At 45.4% G+C, this 19,385-nt stretch overlaps 1 protein-coding gene and 1 long non-coding RNA gene across 9 annotated transcripts in view; one reads left to right on the top strand and one right to left on the bottom strand.

Moving 5' to 3' along the window:
• Positions 1-19,385, top strand: part of LOC134473675 (uncharacterized) — a 69,417-nt gene that overhangs the window by 30,995 nt on the left and 19,037 nt on the right. The gene's annotated exons all lie outside the window — the stretch shown is intronic.
• Rcan2 (regulator of calcineurin 2) overlaps positions 5,309-19,385 on the bottom strand; it is a 151,940-nt gene continuing 137,863 nt past the window's right edge. For all 7 annotated transcript variants that reach the window (XM_013156799.3, XM_003473827.5, XM_013156798.3 and 4 more), the window contains 3 exons: positions 17,821-17,994; positions 16,790-16,961; positions 5,309-7,779 (listed from right to left, as the gene is read on the bottom strand). In XM_013156799.3, coding sequence (XP_013012253.1) covers positions 7,619-7,779; positions 16,790-16,961; positions 17,821-17,994 — 507 coding nt within the window. In that variant the 3' untranslated portion in view covers positions 5,309-7,618. The remainder of the gene's footprint in view (positions 7,780-16,789; positions 16,962-17,820; positions 17,995-19,385) is intronic.

Raw genomic sequence — 19,385 nt, 5'->3', positions numbered from 1 at the left:
CTCCTTTCCTGTATGTGTGTCATTTATTTCTCTAACCTAATCGGTCTGGCTAAAACTTCAAGCACTATATTGAATAAGAGTGGTGAGAGTGGACACCCTTGTCTTGTTTTTGATCTTAGAGGAAACACTTTCAAATTTTCCCATTCAGCATGATTTTGGTTGTGATTTTGTCATATAATCTTTATTATTTTGAGGTATGATCCACATACACCTAATTTCTTCATGACTTTTTATCATGCAGGGATGTTGAATTTTATCAGATGCTTTTTTGCCATCTGTTGAGATAATCACTTGTTTTTAACTGGGAAGTGAGGGGCAGGGTGGGCTGGGTCCTTCCTTCCTTCCTGCCAAGACCACACCCCAGTGACTTCACTTCCTTCCTATAGCCCAGCCTCTTAGGGTTTCCAGCACCTCCCATGGTGTCACAAGCTGGCATCACAGGCTGCCTGTAGCTGTTGGCCTTTGAGGAAACATTTAAGATCTAAACAGCAACACGTGTTGAAATATCCTTGCGTCCCTGGGAGGAAGCCAAGTTGAACCCGGCGAATGACCTTTCTGATGTGCTGTTGATCTGATTTGCTAAATATTTGTTGAGAATTTTTACATCTCTGTCAGGGTCTCTAGTTTGTTTTTTTAAATTGTTGTGTCCTTGTTGGTTTTGGTAACAGAGTAATACTAGCTTTAGAGAATGAGTTTGGAAATCCTCCATCCCTTCGATTTCTTGGAATAGTTTAAGAATTTACATTAGTTCTTCAAAATTTTGGTGAAATTCAGTCGTTGTCATTGGTCCTGGATTTTTCTCTGTTACTCTCTTGTTACTGATTCAATCTGAGCACTTGTGATTGATCTAGTCAGGCTTTTAATGTCTCAGGATTCAATTTTGGTAGAGCACACGGGTCCAGAAATTTGTCATTTTTGGGCTTCCCAGTTTGTTAGCATATAGTTTTTCATCTTAACCCCTACAATTCGTTGTATTTGCATGGTCTCCTCTTTCATCTCTGATTTTATCTGGGTCTTCTCTTTCTTCCTGGTTAGTGTAGCTAAAGTTTGTTGATTTTATCTTTCCAGAAATCCGAGTGAGTTTCATTAGATCATTTTTACTCCCCCTCCTGGTGTCTGCTCTTCACCCTTTCCTCCAATCCTGTTCTTCATATGCAAATTTGGCCTTTTCTTTTGGACTCTCTAATTTATTGCAACATAAAGTTTTGAAACATCTTCTTACAGTCCTAATTATGTCTATTGTGATCCAACCTTTTTCATTTCAAATTGCGTCAGTACGGCTCTTTTCTTTTCTCTTGGTATATTTGGAGGAGGGTTTATTTGTCTTATTTATCCTTTTAAAGAACCAGCTTTTAGAGCCATCTGTTCTTTTTGTAGTGTCAGTTTTATGGATTTCTGCTATGATCATCACCATAATTTGTTTTCTTCTGCAGCCTCCTTCTTCATTCTCTTTTACACCATTGTGGTGGCAGGCCACCCTAGGCTGGGTCTTCACACCCAGAACTATGCTTAGTCAATTTAGTTGGGTGTTTCTTACTAAGCTGACATCATCAGTTAACCTTCACAGTGGGACAAGTGGAGAACCATCCATATTCTTTATTTGACTTATTGAGCTCTTCATTTCCAAGATTTGTTTGGTTCTCTTTCAAGATCTCTCTTTGCTGAATTTCACATTCATATCCTGTATTGTCTCCCTAATTTTTTAATGGTTTGTCTGTGATTTCTTTTATTTCCTTGAGACTTTAAAAGTTCTTTTGTTATTTACTGCCATTTGATCAGTATCAATTTCTTGGGATCTAGTGCTAGTGTTATTATGATCCTCTGCCTGCATCATATCCCTGTTCTTTTCTATTTCTTGTGTTCCTAAATTGAGTTTTTGCATCTGATGTTTCATGTATCTCAAACTCTTAGGGGTGACCTTCTACATAAACAACTTGCTCCTAAAGCTGTTTCTTGGGGTGTCATTTTGTTATGCATTGTTGGTTTTATTTCCGTAATGTGGTTTCCCTGTAGCTTCTTTGCTTATGGCCAATAACTTTGGACACTGTGTGTACCCATGCTGAGTCACAGATATCCATTGTGGGCCACAAACTGGGGACATTCTAGCCATTGTGGGTGTGGTATAGACAGCCAGGGTGTGGGCTCCTCACTGTGCACTGTCCCTCCAATGGGACAGATGGCCTCTATTGTGTGATGTGGTTTCCTCAGGCACTGTTGATGCTAATTGTGTTGCTAGCAAGGGCCTCTGGCACTAGTGGCCCCACAGTGGTCAGGGCCCTGACACACTTGTCCTCCAACCAGGCTCTGAACAGGGGGAGGTGGTTGCAGGAATCAGTTTCCACTTTGTGGTGCTCATTCCCAGTCCTGACAGCAGAGGGCAGCACAGCGGAGGGGCCAGGTGTGGTGTGGACTCAGACATGGTGATGTTCCTCTCTGCTAGGGGCTCTGCAGGCCTGGAGGCTGGACTGCAGCGGGTGCAGTCTGAAGTTCCTCTTGGCCCCTGTGAGTGTGCACAGTGCTGCTCTGGCAGCTACAGTTAGGGATTTTCTCTCCTGCCTCCTTCAATCACAACATATACCCAAGACCAGGGCGCTCACCAGAGACAGAGTTGTGGAAGCCCCCAGCACACCACTGCCTGCTGATAAGAATCAAGATTTACAGTGACATGGGGCTTCTAGACACTGGAGATCAATGAAGAATTGCTTCAGCATCTGGAAGGAATTCCAACAAAACAAAGTGGCTTCTCAAATGGAGTCCAGAGCCACTACCCCAGAGGCAGGGTGGGCTCAGAACCAGCCCTAGTGCTATGGACACATAGTGTGTCCTGGGTCATGTGCTGGGTACCTGATACGTTCCAGTACTGGCCTGAAGACACCCTTGGTCCTGAGTTATGGGAGAGGAAACTGAAATTCAGATGTTTGACCAACTTGAGGGCACTTACAATCGTATTTTGGCAAAGCCAGACTAAAGCCCGCAAAGCCCATTTGAAATGTAGCTAACTGTGATTTGTATGAGTGAACAGGGGTCAGACTGGCACTCAGTAGAAGGAGACAAGGAGACACTGGGACCTTCCTGGCACACAGAGAGCACTGGGGGGGGGCGCTCTGCTTAGAGGTAAACGCGCTTCATCCAAAAGCAAGAGACCACCCAGCGCCGGAAGTTCAGCATCAAGTTCTGATTTTGGAAAATTTCAAGGATGTACCAGGTGTGATCAGAAGATGCTATAAATGACTTTCCAGTAAAAGACACATTGTGATGAGTCTCCCTCAGAATCTTCCCCTGGGCTGCAAACACACTCACACCAGCATCCTTCCCACTTGCTGCAGCAGTTTCGTGAGTATCTTGATTGCATGGCTGCGGCTGCCACAATGTCCTGAATGGATTCCATATGTGTCCCTTTCCAGGTCATTATGACCTTGGTGAAGATCTGGATCAGGGAGATAAGGTGACCTGTATTGCTAGGAATTGTGACAGCGGTTACCTTGAGGAGGGCCCTGACTGAGCTGGGGCACATGGAGTGGGGCGGGGTGCCACAGGCTTAGGGACATTCCTCAGCTCCCTCTGTGGAGTTATTCATTATGTGTTCTATCATGGCTAGTTTGAGACTTATGCCTGCTCTCATCTGTACCAGGAGTTTGTGTTCTGTGGCTCTGCCAGCTTCCTTTGTGCAAGTGACTTGTACACAGTTCCATACGCCACTGCGGGAGGACATTTGGGGTTCCTGCTAGGGACACTGCTGTATGAGTATCTGGATAGATGTGAGCACAAGCCCCAGGAAAGACCAACTCCCAGACAGGCTCCTTCCTCCTTGGGGACACAGAAGAGTGTTCCAGGTGGCAGAGGCAGTGTCCCCTCCTCTCCCGTCTGGACCTCTGCCATTCAATCTTTCCTTGTTCAGGAAGTCCCCCACTTATGAACAACATTCAAACTTTCACAGCTGTACCGTATAAGATTTACTTAGTCAGATACAGACAAATCTGACTCATGAACAATTTTTCCAGAATGAAACTTATTCATAAGTTGGGGACTTAATTGTACTTATGTTTCTGAGAGCTGGATATGTCTTTGAGCTTTAATTTGCTTTTGTCTGACAAGAAATGATGCTATGTGTGTTTGAAATGGCTATGGGTTGAGTGTTTCATCAAGCATCATGTTAGGTATGTTGATTGTTGTTTTAAAAGAGAAAAGTCTCCTTTTGATTGTAGTGCTTTCACAGCTACTTGGATCTCAACTGCCTTCTCCCAGCCCCAGATTTTCCTCTTCATTCTCTTGAAGGTCTCATTTGATGGAGATGCTCTTTAGATAAAGTCTAATGTGTCTTCTTTTAGATTGCAATAGCGCTTTTCCTGTCCTGTCTCATAAATGTTTCTCCTGAAGGTCAACGGGAGTGTTTTTAACTAAGAACAGCATGGGGGAGATGTTCAGGATGTTCGTAGGACCCTTGAAATGCTGAACCAGGGCAATGAACGTGGTTCTCCTATTACAGGCCACTGAGTTAGATAGAAACATTATAGGCAGGCAGGGCCGGGTCCTCAAAGGAGCCAGTGCAGAAGCCCAGGTATCCTGCAACTGGAGGAGACAGACACCTCTTGCTGTGACCTCAAGACAAAAGATCAAACAAATGCACCCTCATCCTAAGGACTGATATTCTAAATAGGTCTCTGTCACCCTGAGGAAGCCAGGAGTCACCATCCCAACCCATAGGGACAAATCTATGAATTTGCTATGTGACTGGCTCCCCCATTCGTTCCCTACTTAATCAATCTTACCTGAGCAATTAAACCTACTTGTTGACCGTAGTTCTGTCCCCCTTATGCCCACTTTGCAAGTTCCCATGGTTTTCCCATCTTGGACCAGTCTCACCTCATGCTTTTGCTCTATAAAAGTTTCTAGAAAAGACAGTCTTTGGCAACCCACTTGGGACCCCTTCTCTCTCTCTTCAGACAGAAGCTTTCTTTCTCTCAATAAATATATACTACTCTTAACCTCCATTGTTCCTAAAATTCATTCTTCAATTTTAGAGAACTTGAACTCGTACCAGACACATAGAGGTTGGGAGTTATATCCCCCGTATCACTCTGATTCCCTCATCAGTGAGCTTCTCATCTTACCCCTCCAGGCTCGGTTCCTCTCCGCCAAGAGACCCTGCAGCCTGAATTCCCTCAATGCTCGTTTCAGGAACAGCCTGGAGGGGCTGATCCTACATGCTGAACCCTCCTTATGAGTGTAGGCTGAGCCATGCTCCTTGGCAACTGCCGCTCAGACATTCAACCCAGACACACAGCACAGAAAGGAGACCAGGACCAAAGTCATTCACCAGATATATTTGAAATCTAAGCTCTTTGAGCTGTACACGTGCACAAATGATCAGTTGGCGGGAATCTTCCCTCTCCCCTCTATATGAAAAGTTTTCAAACTTACAATGGTGCTAAAGAAGTTACATCGTGTGCAGCACAGAAACGCTGAGGCGATCGATTGTGACTTTTACAGTGCGAAGAGGTCCCATTGAGGCACGGCAAGGAGCCTTGCCCTTTCCTGCCGCTCCTCCGCCTCCCTGGAGCCCAGCTCTGCTTGATCTGGGACAGGCAGATGGACGGGGATACGTGGCAGTGCAGGTTACTAAGGTTAACCACCACGGTCACAGACGCCACTGGGTTTGCACAATGACACGGGATGGTCACTTCAGCTTTTTCTAAGTTGCTGGCAATTTATGATATGACTTATTTGTGACATTTAAAAGTCATTTCCAAACACTCTCTTATATGCATCCTGGGAATACGGGATAGCTTAAAAAGCCAAGGTCTCCCATGAGACAGTGGGACCGCTTGCCTGACTTTAAATTTTTATTCCTCTGAAAAGCTTAGTCCCGCATTTCTCCACCAGGGGGCACTCGTTCTCCATTACTAAGTCTACTCTGTCCACCCAAATTCTAACCCTCCACTACAAAAGATTCATTTATCCACTCCTCAGATTTTATTTTTGAAAGGAGTCATTTCCCCCTATGGAAACTCAGGATCTTAGAACTAACGCCCTCTTCAGTTTCACCTGTACTGTGTGCAGTACTATATTGCTATATTCACAGTAGAACGGACTTTATTTTCTGAGTGATCAGAAGCTTGAAGTTTCTGATGAAACTAACATACACCTTAGTCAAAACCACAACAATCCTTCCGCCGTTGGCTTTGTTATTGTTCTTGCCTGTGTGGCCGAGGCTTAGGTACAGAAAGTGCTTCCCCACTCCAGGATGGCCAGCATTTGCATCTAAGGGAATTCCTTAACTGTGTAGATGGAGCGGAAGGTGATGGTCCTATAGGTGTATCTTCTGTAATGCACTTTGGGCTAGAGAATAGAAAAACCACATGTAACGCAAACAAACAACGTTTTCGGGCACGTGGGCCTTGCACGAGTAGGATCGGCAGATGCCTGCCGTCTTTACCCACTTTCATAGCTCGGCTGCTGCTTCGTACTGGAGACTGAGCTCCATCCGAATTATCTACAGCTGATGCATCTTTATTTAAAAACAGTGGTCTTAGTAGCAAAGATGTTGGCTAGCCACTCATCTATCAGCATGAGATGCTTTCGTGTCCTTTTTAAGATTCAGCGTTATCCATAATGGCGTGTAATATTATCAGATTATCTGCATTAGTATATGAATGCATTCATAAGCAATGCACATAGTATGTTTTAAAGCAGCTAATGGTTGGAGAATCTCTAAATAAAAAACATCCAGATAGTAAAAGCACAGCTGAAACATTTGTACAAATATACAAAGAGGAAAAAAACAATCGTTCAGACACTGCAAGACTTGGATAATAAACAGGTTTGTCTGAAATCGGTCTCTATCACCCTGGACAAGCCTCCCCAGAGAGGTGGGCAGTACTGCATGGAAGAGGTGTTGTAGATATGAGGGGGGTATCTTTGGGGCCAAGCTCAGCTTTGCCTCCGAGAATTTTGACAGAGCTATGAAGTACTGACTCAAAATTGTGACTCTGCCCAGACTTGTTGAACTGGGTGCTACCGATAAAATTCTTAGTCTAGTGAGGACATGGCTGGATGCTGACAATTCGTGAGTTACAATATCCTCAAATCATGAAAATAAATGCTGGTGATCATGCATGTCCTGGGAATGTCGGGATGCAGAGGACTGAGTGAGACCAGAGAGGGAAATCTCATGCAGTCAAAGTCAAGTTTACGTATGGTCCTATTTAAGTGGCCAGGAAAACCCAAAAGAAAAAAAAAAAAACACTACAGTGCCCATATCAGGACAGGGACTGAAACAACTCACAAACAACACTGGTGCTATTTGTTACTGATGTCTCTGGCTTGGATCAACACGCAAGAATGAAGATGTTGGCTGTGCTCACTGTTTAATAAGAAAATACTACTCTTTTTCTTCCCCTAGGACTTTCTAGATGGCGGGTTATACGTCATGGGTATGATATGATCAGGAGCCATATCACCTTTGCCTAGCCCTTTTGTCTGAGAGGCTTGATTTCAAGGAAGGAATCTCAACCAAATACCCAGGGATTTAAAGGCAATTAATTTTTCTGACGAACAATGGGGTGGGGGAGCATGATAAAGAGGAGACAGATATTCTCATCAAGGTGGAGCGGTCAATTCAGTTGGACACAGAGGGTGGCAGCCCGGGACGCCGAGTCTGGATGATTTTTGGTTTTGGGGAAGTCTTTGGCTCTTCCTCTTCCTCGATGTCACTGTCACACACGTGTACCACGACGCTTGGGGTGGACTCGGTCCCTGCGTGGAGCTCATACTTCTCTCCTGAAAAGCAAGGAACATGGGGTTGACAAACAGAAGGGGTTTCAAAGCAGACTCTTTGGCAAGGTTTTTTCAGGAAGTGAGAAGTGTCTAACAGGGTCTCAGATGGTGGAGAATGGGGTACAGGACATGGGATGAAAGCAATCTGTCACTTAGGGAACAAGGTCCGGTCCACTGTGTAGCAGTGTTGAGAGGTAGCACTGCTTCGAGATGATTGGATCAGGAAGTCTTTAGCTTCATCACTGGACCAATCCCTTAACAGCATTATAATTGGATAGTGTTCCTGAGAGGTGATGCGGGTGTAGGCAGTACAGACTGATGGAAGGGAAAGGCTCATAGGTGGATGCTCTTTGGGGCTTTTTCTTGTCCTTGCCCCTTCCTCTCTGGTTCTTGCTACCTCTTCTGCTTCCTGGCTGCCATGAGGTTAAGAGCTATTTTCTACCATGCCACGCCCTTCCGCCATGATGTTTCTGCCTCCCCTTTCTGGTGGCAAGGGAACTACCTCAAAAGCATGGAGCCAGCCAGCTAGCCAGCCAGCCACGGACAGAAACTATGAGGCAAAACAAGCCTTTCCTCCTCTCAGGTGCTTTATCACAGTTACAGAAGGCTGTCTAAGGCCATGTCTCTACTTCAGAAGTGGCTGGTCCCTTTCCCACCAGGTTGGGGAGAGACAACTGTCAGGGTGAGAGAGGACTCCTCACTGTGCAAAGCCCTGTCCCCATCACGGGAACACGGTCTGCTTCCTTAGGAGTAGAGGTATTTTATTGCCGTGATCCTATTAATGCTGACATTTCATTGTTCTATTTTTGGAAACTTTCTTACTATCAAGATCCACTAAAGCCTAACAGCTGCTGAGAGCCTACAAAATGAGAAGAAATGACTTTGGTCTTGCTGGATTGAATTTTTCTTTTTTGGCCCCTTTTTCCCTTTGGGCTTCAGTTAATTCCTTCACCTGGGGAGCTGACGTCAATACTGCCACCCCGAAAAGGGCCCAAGTTAGCTTAGTTGGGGATGTGGAGCCAGCCAGGTCTTATTCACAAGGGTGGCACAGGATCTGCCTTGGTGCAGTGACAGTGGGTCAGCATTCCTTTAAAGGACAGTGCCCATCTGTTTGTGCCATTTCCTCCGTCCTTTCCCCTGTGCAAAGGAAGGAGGCTGCAACAAAACTCATCACCATCCAAACGGCATGGATCATGGCTTTCCATCCATCTGCACTGCACAAATTCCAAGTGAGCACAGGAAAATTCCTCTCACACTGGCTGAGAAGGAAACTCCCCTGCAGGCCACTTGATCTATTGGAGGCTTGGCCAACTTTCAAGAGAAGCTGAAGCCCTGTCTCTCTTCTCGGGTGGGTGGGAACTGGTTGGTGACAATGTCCCAATGCGTGCAGGAATGTAGGAGGGTGTGTGGGTGTCTTCTGCTGCTTCCTGTTTCAGGAGAGGAGGACTCTGCTGACCACAGTGCTGTAGTGCTCAGAAGTACGATGGCTGCTGGGCCCAGGAGACTTCCCGCATGTCCCCTTTGGCTTACAGAGGGGTCCTTGAATTGAGGGACTGACCCACAGGATTACAGTCACTAAAAACCAGCATAATGCAGGTGTGGGGGTGCTGGGAGGAGTGTGACTCTGAGCTGTGTGTGTTGAAGCAGAGATATGACTCACTGTTCATATGCTTAGCAAAAAAGTTTTCCATTGGGAGAAGAAATTTTCCTAAACCTCGAATGCCCTCAGGATAAGTTCTATCACTGTTCTGCTAAGGAACCCACAGGATCCCTGCGAGGGGCTTTGCAAGCACAGCACAGCCCAATAGGTGCAAGGTGCTATTGTCCTCAGCACCAGGGCTTTCCAGGAAGGTTCCTGTACCTAGGAGCCAACGTCACCTCCATCCTGACTGACACACGTCTCCATGCCAGACTGCTGCACTTTCCAGACTCACATTCCTCTTCTGAGACAAGGTCTTACTGTGTAGCGCAGGCTGGCCTCAAACTTATAGCGATTCTACTGTCTCAGGCTCAGGAAGGGATTACACATGTGCGCCACCACGCTGGACCAGACTCACATTCTTAAAGCAGAATTGCATGGTGTGTGTTTAAATAACCAAATGCATTTCAGTAAAAGACATATTGCCACAAACCCATTCACCCCTCACCCCACACATACTCTGAATACTGTTATCCTCTGGTGCAGTTCTGAAGTCCTCTTTCCTGAGTGTCTTTATTTGCACTGTCATGGCTGCCTGAGTGACCTGAACTGATTCAAAACATTGACCTTTCACAACCTTTTTGACTTTGGTAAGAACCAGAAGTTTTGCACAGTGCCAGATCTGGTAGACAGGTGGATGAAGACACATTGTCATGTTTTTTTTTTTTTTTGTATCAGGAATTGAACTCAGGACCTTGTACTTGCCAGGCAGGCATTTATGCTGCTGAGCTATATCCCCAGCCCTCCACAATTATGTTCTTAAGAGGCTGCTCTTCTACTGGCTGGCACTCAGCAGCAGCATTAGCTGTGTTTTTTGATCACAGTTATAAAGACTGTCAGGAAAAAGGACCTTCAGAACTGCTTCAGACAGCAGCGAGAAGGATGGGATGAGTAGGTAATGTGAGCAGGGAGGTTTTGAGGGTTTTATGGCAACATAATCTCGGACGGTAATGCATTTTTTGAAATGTGAACATTTGCGTATTCTTTGACCACCCTGGTACACAGTTGCTCTGTTACTCTACCCTCATCAAGACAAGGCTTTCTTCACAAGAGGCAAAGACGTAGGCCACAGGGAGGGCTGTGTGTGTGCAGGTTTAGGTCAGGGTCCCTTTGGGGACAGGATCTGTTGTCTTTTTTTTTTTTTTTTTTCTTTTTTGAGACAGGGTCTTGCTATGCAGTTCAGGCTGGCCTTGAGCTCACTTTGTAGCCCAGGCTGGTCTCAAAACTCTCAAGGATCCTCCCACCACAGCCTCCCAAGTGCTGGGATTATAGCGGTGAGCCACCACACCCGGCTTGGGCCTATTGTCTTTTATTTCCTAATGTTATGGGCCTGGCTCAGGCGACAGCTATGGGGTCACACAGACCACAGTGATCCTATTTAAAGTACTTATTTCAGGTAGAAAAATCTGCTATTCATCTCTTTTTTGTATATCTTTTCAAATATTTGACCATGTGCACATTTTGCCTATGCATTAAGGAAATATTTTGTTTTGCCTTTCCATGGTGATTGAAGATTAACTGTAGAATATATGCTGGGTGAAAAGTACCTTAAAATATTTTCCGGGGGAAAATTCTCAGAAAGGAAATGGGAAACAAGGAATCTCGTTCCAGGAACACAACCTGAATCCCTTGGGTAGGGAGTGGGGTGTAGAGGCTGAGCTTGCTTGAAAGGTAGATTCCTGTGGACTTGGGTGCTTTCCTATGATCACAATAGTACAGCAATTGTTGAACAAAAACTGAGGCTTAGTGGAATATTTATCCCACATGCCCCAAAATATGGGTGCTCATCTATATTTTAAAATCTGATTTTTTTCCACCTACCTCTGAATCAAAGCCCGGAATCGAAAATGTTCCTTCCTTGTAAGTTACATTAATTAATGAAATGTGTTTTCCATTTGAGGGAAGAAATGTGTACCAAGCGTAACACCAGCAAAATTGCTCCACTATGGTGCGTCTGGATGGAGCAGGATTTGGAAAAAAGATCTAAATTTAGCAGACACACACAGACTTGAAACTTGAGCACCATTTTAAACCCTCCTCTGCAGTTAACTAAAATTGATCTCTCTAACAAGAGCTAAAAATAGCAAGAGGGAAAAGAGGAGAGACAATGACTTTTCATATTGCTCCCCGCAGGCATTTGCAGTGACAATGGGCTTGACCTTCTAGGGCGGCAGGCAGCAGAACAAAGCCTGGTGCTTTGCAGCCAGCCTCTGATGTGGTGTGTTTTGGCCTCGCATCGCAGGGCCGGCGTCTCTGTGCTGCAGCCATTTTTGCTGATTGGTGTGGATAATTCTGCTGCCGTATATATAATTTTTTATATATGTAATATATAATTTAAATTTAAATTATATAATAATATATAATTTATTTTTTTCTTTTTTGTTTCATATCAAAAAAGAACATGGTACTGCACGATCCACTGCTTCTGGAATTAGAATAGATGCTATATAATACATATTCAATTCACTGTAGGTCTCAAGCTCAGAGGTCTTGGCCTGGGAAGTCATGGTATCTCCAGGTCACCCTGGGGAAGTGGGGAGACCTGGAGAGATGCGTGAAACCTCTGTTTCTAAGTGATTGTTTCTCAGAACTGAATTTGGCACACTCTGACCTGCAGGTACTGCTGGCCAGCAGTGAGAGCCAGCCATGTGCCCTAAAATAAGGGCCAGGGTGTGCTTAGGGAGCCTGATAGCAAAACAAAGTGCAGAGGAACAAAAGGTCGTGTTTTTAAAATTTCCTTTCACAGTGATCTTGAAGTTCTTTTGAAACAAGTATTTTACTGTTTGAGATCTTCTGGTTTCTTAAACGTCTCAGCATCAACCCTTTGTGCTTCTGGCCAGTGACAGAGGAACATATTTTAAACTCCCAAGGCAGGTGACTAAATCTGTGCCTTACCTTTCCAGCTATGGGAAGAGGACAGTGACAGTACCTGCTGTCTGAGAGCACTGGCAGAGATTACACAGTAAGGGTTAGAGTGGTGCCTGACATATCATCAGCCCTGTATAGAAGAATAGGTCACCGTTTATAGTTTGTTTCTAATTTATGCATTTCCTTTCTGGATCAGAAATGATTAATAATGTTTGGGGGCTCAGTGCAGAGCAGTCATCTGACATGCTCGAGGCTCTATGTCCATCCCTAGCACTGTTTAAAAATGTTTCATGTTGTGCCTCTCGTAATTTCCAGATTATGAACTAGCTCTCACTATAACAACACAGAACAGAAAGAAACTCTCACATGGGATTAGCCTGTGTCACTAGTTACATTTCCTTAAGGGTTTCCATGGAAACCCACAGTTGGGGGCTTTGTAACTGCACTGTTCTCTGCCTGCTTATTCCAAGGACCTTTGTAGAAATTTTTCACTGACCTCTCCTCCTCTTGTGAAGAACAGGCACCCAGTTTTGCCCCTGGAGTGTCTTGGTGAGGCTTGTGTCCCCAGCCTCCTGTCTGTCCTCCCTGCAAGGTCCTGATCCTCCCCAGGCATCGGGACACAGGACACAGGAAAGCTCCCACAGCCAGTGGGTTGACCGACGTGATCCTACCCTGAGCCCCCTTCCTGATGTCCCCTCTCGGCTGCTCTTTCTGTGGACTGACCTGTCCCAGCAGCCTTAGATTTCTCACCCCCCACCCCTCTGTCTTAGTCACATGAGCTGCGTGGTTCTCATTTGTACATGAGCTTCTGGAATTGAAGCAGCCATCCCTTAACATGAAATGAGTTATAATTTGTTATTGAAATGATTCTGCTGAAGGATTAAGAATGAATTTCACTAAATCTTTTTAAAATTGACATGCTAGAAGTCCCTTCATTATTGAAAACATTAATTTACTGCTGTTTGACTCAGTCTGGCTGAAGCCCTGGGAAGCAACAATTTGCTAGTTGAAGACAGGGTCTCTAAGCGAGTTAACAGCTCTTCTATTCACTTATGGATTCATTTACTCACCCGATATTTACTGAGCATCAACTATGTGCCAGGGGCTATCAGGGGCTCAGAATGCAAAAAGGAAAGGCTGTCTCCCCCCCCCCCCCGAGAAAATAGAGAAGATGGCAAGCTGAACAGGAAATTACTCTAAGGAGGAGCAAGAATTTGGGCAAAGACCTACAGGAAACTTTGGAGGAGCTTCTTGCCCTGGTACCTGGTTGGGGAGACTCAGAGACATGGGTGAGAAGATTTGGGGTACAGCTCCTGCTCTCTCCTTGTTGCCGCTGAAACAGTCCCTGCTGTGGTTTGAGTGTGTTCACTGTTGGAATCTCAATTCCCACTATGGCCATGTTGGGAGGCATTGAGTTCCTGGGAATGGGTCAGTGCTGCTCTCCTGGGACTGGACTCATTAGCACAGGAGCAGGTTGTCATAAAGCAAGGCCATACCCCGTCCCCAGGTCCTCTCTGTTGCATGCATGCCAAGAAAAACTGGTGCTCTACCCAGTCTCCAAAACCATGAGCCAAGCAGCCCTCTTCTCTATAAATTACCCTGTCCACAGAAAATGGACCTTGACAACTTCTAATGGAACCTCTGTGACATTTGCAGCTCAATTATTGGCTATGAATCATCCATGTGGCAATGGGAGGCAAAAAAAAAAAAAAAAACCAAAAACCAAACAAACAGCTTCAAACTGCTAGCAAAGAGAGAAGCAAAAGATATCCCCAAATGCCTCCAAGTCGCTTCTGTCCACAGAACCTCAGTCATCCTTGAAAAGCAGGACACCCCTGCTTCATACTCACACACAGTAGTGCACATCTCCATCTGCATGCTCTGGACATCAGGCCAGACTTTCTGGGAGTCTGGGGTGGGGGTAACGAGAACTGCCAACCCTTGGTGAGGACAAATGTGCTACCAGTGTCAGAGCAGAACAAGCCTGAGGCAGTCAGCATCTGGTCCATCACTCCCTGGATTCAGAAAAGCCAGGATCCGGAATTGGCCTGTCACCAGTCAGCTGTGTCACCTTGGGGAAATCCATCCAACTTTTTCCAGCTTAGTCCCTGGATCTGTGGCACAGGGATAATGAGAGCTTCTGTCTTGGTGCACCATGGGGAGCTCTGCACAGCAGCTAGACACTTACTGTGACAAAGGAAAGTAAAGGGCACAGGCAGGACAAAGGCTTGCACCTGCGCACTAGGGACCAGGAACTCACAACTTGTATGTAGAAAGAACTACCCTCTTTCCTGTCCTTGAGACCATTCCCTTCTTTTCCTTCCCTCCTGTGTCAGGCCTGCTCCAGCAGGTAGGACAGGAGGTAGTGGGGTTCTGAGGGTCAGCAAGTTCTGACTCAGCCTGGGCCTCCTTTTGAAAAGTGAGGTCCTGGCTCTGTCATGGGTGAGTTATCTACCAGCTCTTGGAACTCAGTTTCCCTCCCTGTAAAACACAAGTCAGCCCACTGTCTATATAGCCTTAGGGGCTCTGCAAAGCATTCCATTTGCTGACAGTCCAAACAGCTCTGCCAAATGCTCCAGTGTAACCCTGTTACTCTGTATGCAAGGGAATGACCCTGTAGCCCCAAGGAGCTGGGCTCTGACCAGTCCACTGGATGAGACATGTTTGTCTGCTACTGAAGTGGTTTCCCAAGGAGAATCCCAGTGCATTCGCTCTGAGCAGGGAGTGTGCCAGCTCAGGCTTCCAGGAAGTCCTGTTTCCCAAACTCCGCCCTCATATTACATCACTTCCTTCCCTGACCAGGCTCAGACACACACAGCCACACAGCATGACTCTTTGCATGTGAGACTTAGTGCCATCTCCAAGAGCCCAGGAGCCCAGTGACTCCCTGGTGACTACAAGGGAACCCCAGCAGCTTACTCTAGAGGATGCTTGTAATTTAATTGCAGGCCACAAAAGTGACAGCCAACAGTTCTCTTGTGATGAGGGCTTATGAATCAAACCAGCCTCATGTTTTTCTGAGGAACCAGCAGGGTGGAAGCATTTTCTGGTTTGCCCAGAAGTCTACTGGTTTTACCCCTGACCATCCCACATCCCAGACACCCCTCCATCTTCAGTGAACTGGGTTTGAAAATATTGTTTACAAGAATCGGCACATGAGACCATTCGAACTACAGATTTCTGAGGGGGGTCTGGCCCAAACATTTTCCTGATGACACTATGAAATACTAGTGTGAACTTATTGAGAGTTTACTCTTCCAGGAATCTCACTTAGGCTCCGAGTGGTTCTTGAGCCCATGTAGACATTAGAATCAGCTTTTAAAAAATAGTGATGCCTAAGCTTTACCCTTGATCAGTTAAATTAGAATCTCTTAGGGTAAGCTCAGCACATTGGAATTATACCTTAAAGCTCCTTTTCTCTTTGGCAGAAACCCCAGTAGACAGAGCTGACTTCTTGCCGTTCACTGGTACCTAGGTTCATGGATGCTTTTATTTGCGAACAATTTAGTTCCCAAATAAAAGCACTTGGCAAAATTTTGTCTTTGTTTGCAAACTCTACATTGGGTGACAAACAAGACTGTGGTCATCTTTCTCACACAACGCAAATTTGAGCATCTTTTCCAAAATTGCACAACTGGGTTCCTTAAGTTCGTGAATTGGGGTATCATCATATTTATCCTGGGCTCCACTGTACCAAGTACTTTAGCTGTCCCTGGGTTCAGGGACCCCTCTAATCTCCACTCTTTCTCTTCCTGCATTAACACAGGAAATATAATTCTGAGCATCAGGTGGTATCTACTGACATTGAAGGCAATTATGATTTCTAGGTATAAAACCTAGAGAACTATTTGGGCAGATGCATAAGGAGATGTATATGAGAATGTTAATGGTAGCTTTGCTGCCAATAGGAAAAGCCTAGAACTAAAGCATGGTAATGAGTTCACCTACTAGAATACTGTTCTCCAATGAAAATGAGTTATGCAGATGTACAGACACCGACACTGGAACAAAGTAACCACAGGACTTTCCTAGATTTATAGGCAACTGACCAATTTCCTGGGGACTTTGTCAGGCAGATTGTCTTGAGGTAGCAGTCTCCTGGGTGTATCTCTCTCTGGCAGCAATAAGACAAGGCTGCCCAGCAGAGTAGCCTTTTGCCAACCAGTCCAACCCATTCTGCCTGTTCTAAGAAAGCAGCTTTCTTATGGGACACAGAAATTCCAGAAAAATTCAGTAGTACCATCAGGTCTTCAGACATCTGCATTGTGACCTGGAAGCCATACACACCAAAGTCATTTTAGTACTAATCCGTCACTGCTCTTAAGCAAGTGCAAGGTTGGATGCCAAATTCAATCCATCCTCCCTGCATTGCCCACCCAGAGCAACAAACCCAGGCTTTCGGGGCGGTTTATCTGGTCTGGCTTTTGTAGGCTGCTGACAGCTCACCTGGTCCTAGTTTGGCCACGGCATAGAGGAGGTCATAGTTGAGCACGGGTGTGGCGTCGCTGATGGGCTGCCAGCCCACGGGTGGCGAAGACGGGGGCGAGATGAGGAACTGCTTGGCGGGCTGGGGTGGTGCCAGGTGCAGCTTGTCTCCATCTGTCTCTGGGGTCTGAACCTGCAATGGTCAGGATGAGACACTAGGTCCCTGTGGCTTTGACACAGCGCACAGGTACCTGAGAGGAAGCTTTGTTCCCAGGGATGGAGGAACCAATGGACCACTGCAGTGATAATTACTGCTTACTACACATCATTCCCCACTATCTTACTTGGTCCTCAGAGCAGTGGATCCCATCGGCATCCCTGGGACCACCTCACATTACATGAAATTAGTCGATTTAAAGTCAACAATTTAGTGGCATTTTCCAAACCCTTTTTATCACCCCAAGGACAAGGCTGGACCCATGATCAGACAGTGACCACCGCTCTGGCTCCATCAGTCCCTGGCATCCCAAGCTGCTTTCTGTCTCTGTGGATTCATTGGTATATCAGACTCATGGAATCGGAACATGTGACCCTCTGGGCCCGGTTCTTGTCACTTGGTATAAGGCTCATCAAGCTGTCACATGAGACCATACACGTTTTCTTTGTTTTCAGAGCTGAATAGGATTCCATCACATGAGCAACTACAGTGTCCATGTGTTGGTGAACATTCAGGGTTTTTGGCTGTTGTGAGTAGCATGGCTGCGAACATTCATATGTCATGATTATCCTGCCTTTGCTACTCTCTTGCTCGATGCCAAGAATAGTATCCCTGGAGCTGGTGTTTTCAATCTCTAGTTTTCAAGGGTGATTATTCTCTAGCCTTATTTTTGGGGAATAGGATATTAGATATTATATAAGTGTGTAAGGGTACTATATATGGATATATATTAATTTTTATGTATGTATGCATGTGTGTATTTTGAGTAGCTAGAAGTGGAATTACTAAGAAAAAAAAAGAGAGTTGGGCAAAAAGTTTACTTGGGTTACTTTACCTGGGCAAAGTAGAGTTTTAGTTTTTTCCCTCTGAATTGGGTTTCATGAAGCTCTATCCTGGCGCGGGCTGCAGGCTTAGGGCTGCTGAAATTTATCCGGACGCGTCGGAAGCTCTTAAACAGCTGGAACGTCACACAATCATCGTAAGTCCGGAACAGCCCTTCAAACTTTTCCTGATAAACACAAGAGAAATTCACTGGTCACGCTTATTGTCGGATGCTAGATCTTACAAAAACAAGGTAACTAGGTAGGTAGTCTGTCAGATAAAATTAAAATAGATCGGATCGCCCGTCATGGTCATTATCCATCTGCTGGTCTGATGGCCAGGTGCTAAAATGCCGGTGTTTTCAGGTGAAATTTGCAACCTGGAATGAGGGATCTGTGCAGGACTAGGGACTGGGGCTCAGTGTTCATGAAACTTGAAAATTATGCAAAACTGTGTTTCTGTGTATGTGTATGTGTGTGTATTCTGGAGAGAGGGATTGTAGCTGCCAGAAGACTCTCAAAAGAATCCATTATCTCAAAAATATTACAGGACATGGTAAACATCAACCATGCATATCAGTCTTGGGGCATTTTCCTGGCAAGGTATGAGATGCTCACACCACTCCCACGCATCTAGCGCCATGTGGGTAGTGCTGGTCAACGAAATGTATGCAGAAGTCAGGAAGAAGCCCTGGAGTGAAGTTCCATGCCTTCCTCTAAAGAGGTCTCGTACTCCAGGTGAGGAAACTGAGCCTCACCCAAGGCACAGTCATCCCAGTAGGGCTCTCCTTATCTAGGGCTGCTAGGCAGCCCCATGGGAGCAGAAACAGCTTTTCCCCTGTTTCTACACCGTCCAATAGCAAATTTGGTCTTGGCAAGGGAGAGGGCCCTCAATTGCATTAAAACACTGAGATTTGGTGATTATTTTACTCCTCCAACAGAGCCAAGCCTATCAGAATACAAAGCAGTAATTGAAACATTTTGATTCAATGCACAGTTTCAATTCAACTGAAAAAAATACCTATTTATTAAACGCTCACTTGGAACAAGGCCTGATCCCTCTCTAGACTCCAGAGGGCCACAGAGACACAGATCACACATTCTGATCTTCAGCAAGCTAATGATCTGCATGAGAGGCAGACATAAGAGAAGACCCAGAAGACTAGGGAAAGCGTAAGAAGAGAATCTAGAAAGCAAAAAACATAATAATTCCTATTATAAGTAAGAAAACCAGTGCATATTAAGCTACCATGTGTTCTCTATATAGAAACTGACACTATGGGAATTACTTCTATTTAAAACACACACACACACACACACACACACACACACACACACACACAAACACACCCTTTTTTCCTGTATTTTTCCAGCTCTTTTGTCATAAAAGTAAACCTAAATGGGAAGGGGGAAGCATGAAAGATGAATAGTGTAAATCCATAGAGCTGAATTTGAAATTTCCCCAAGAGAGTAAATCCAACCTTTCCCTCCTTATTGCCACCAGTTTACAAATTAGGATCCTGAGATCTAAAGACAGAAGGACAGACGCATCCATGGGCCACAAACCATTGGTCAATGG

This window comes from Cavia porcellus, unplaced genomic scaffold (genome assembly GCF_034190915.1).
Source record: "Cavia porcellus strain 051 isolate PalLab524CR breed Dunkin Hartley unplaced genomic scaffold, mCavPor4.1 scaffold_28, whole genome shotgun sequence".
Taxonomy (NCBI): Eukaryota; Metazoa; Chordata; class Mammalia; order Rodentia; family Caviidae; genus Cavia; species Cavia porcellus.
Note: the sequence above shows the minus strand (reverse complement) of the source record. Positions and strands in the feature narration are given on the sequence as shown.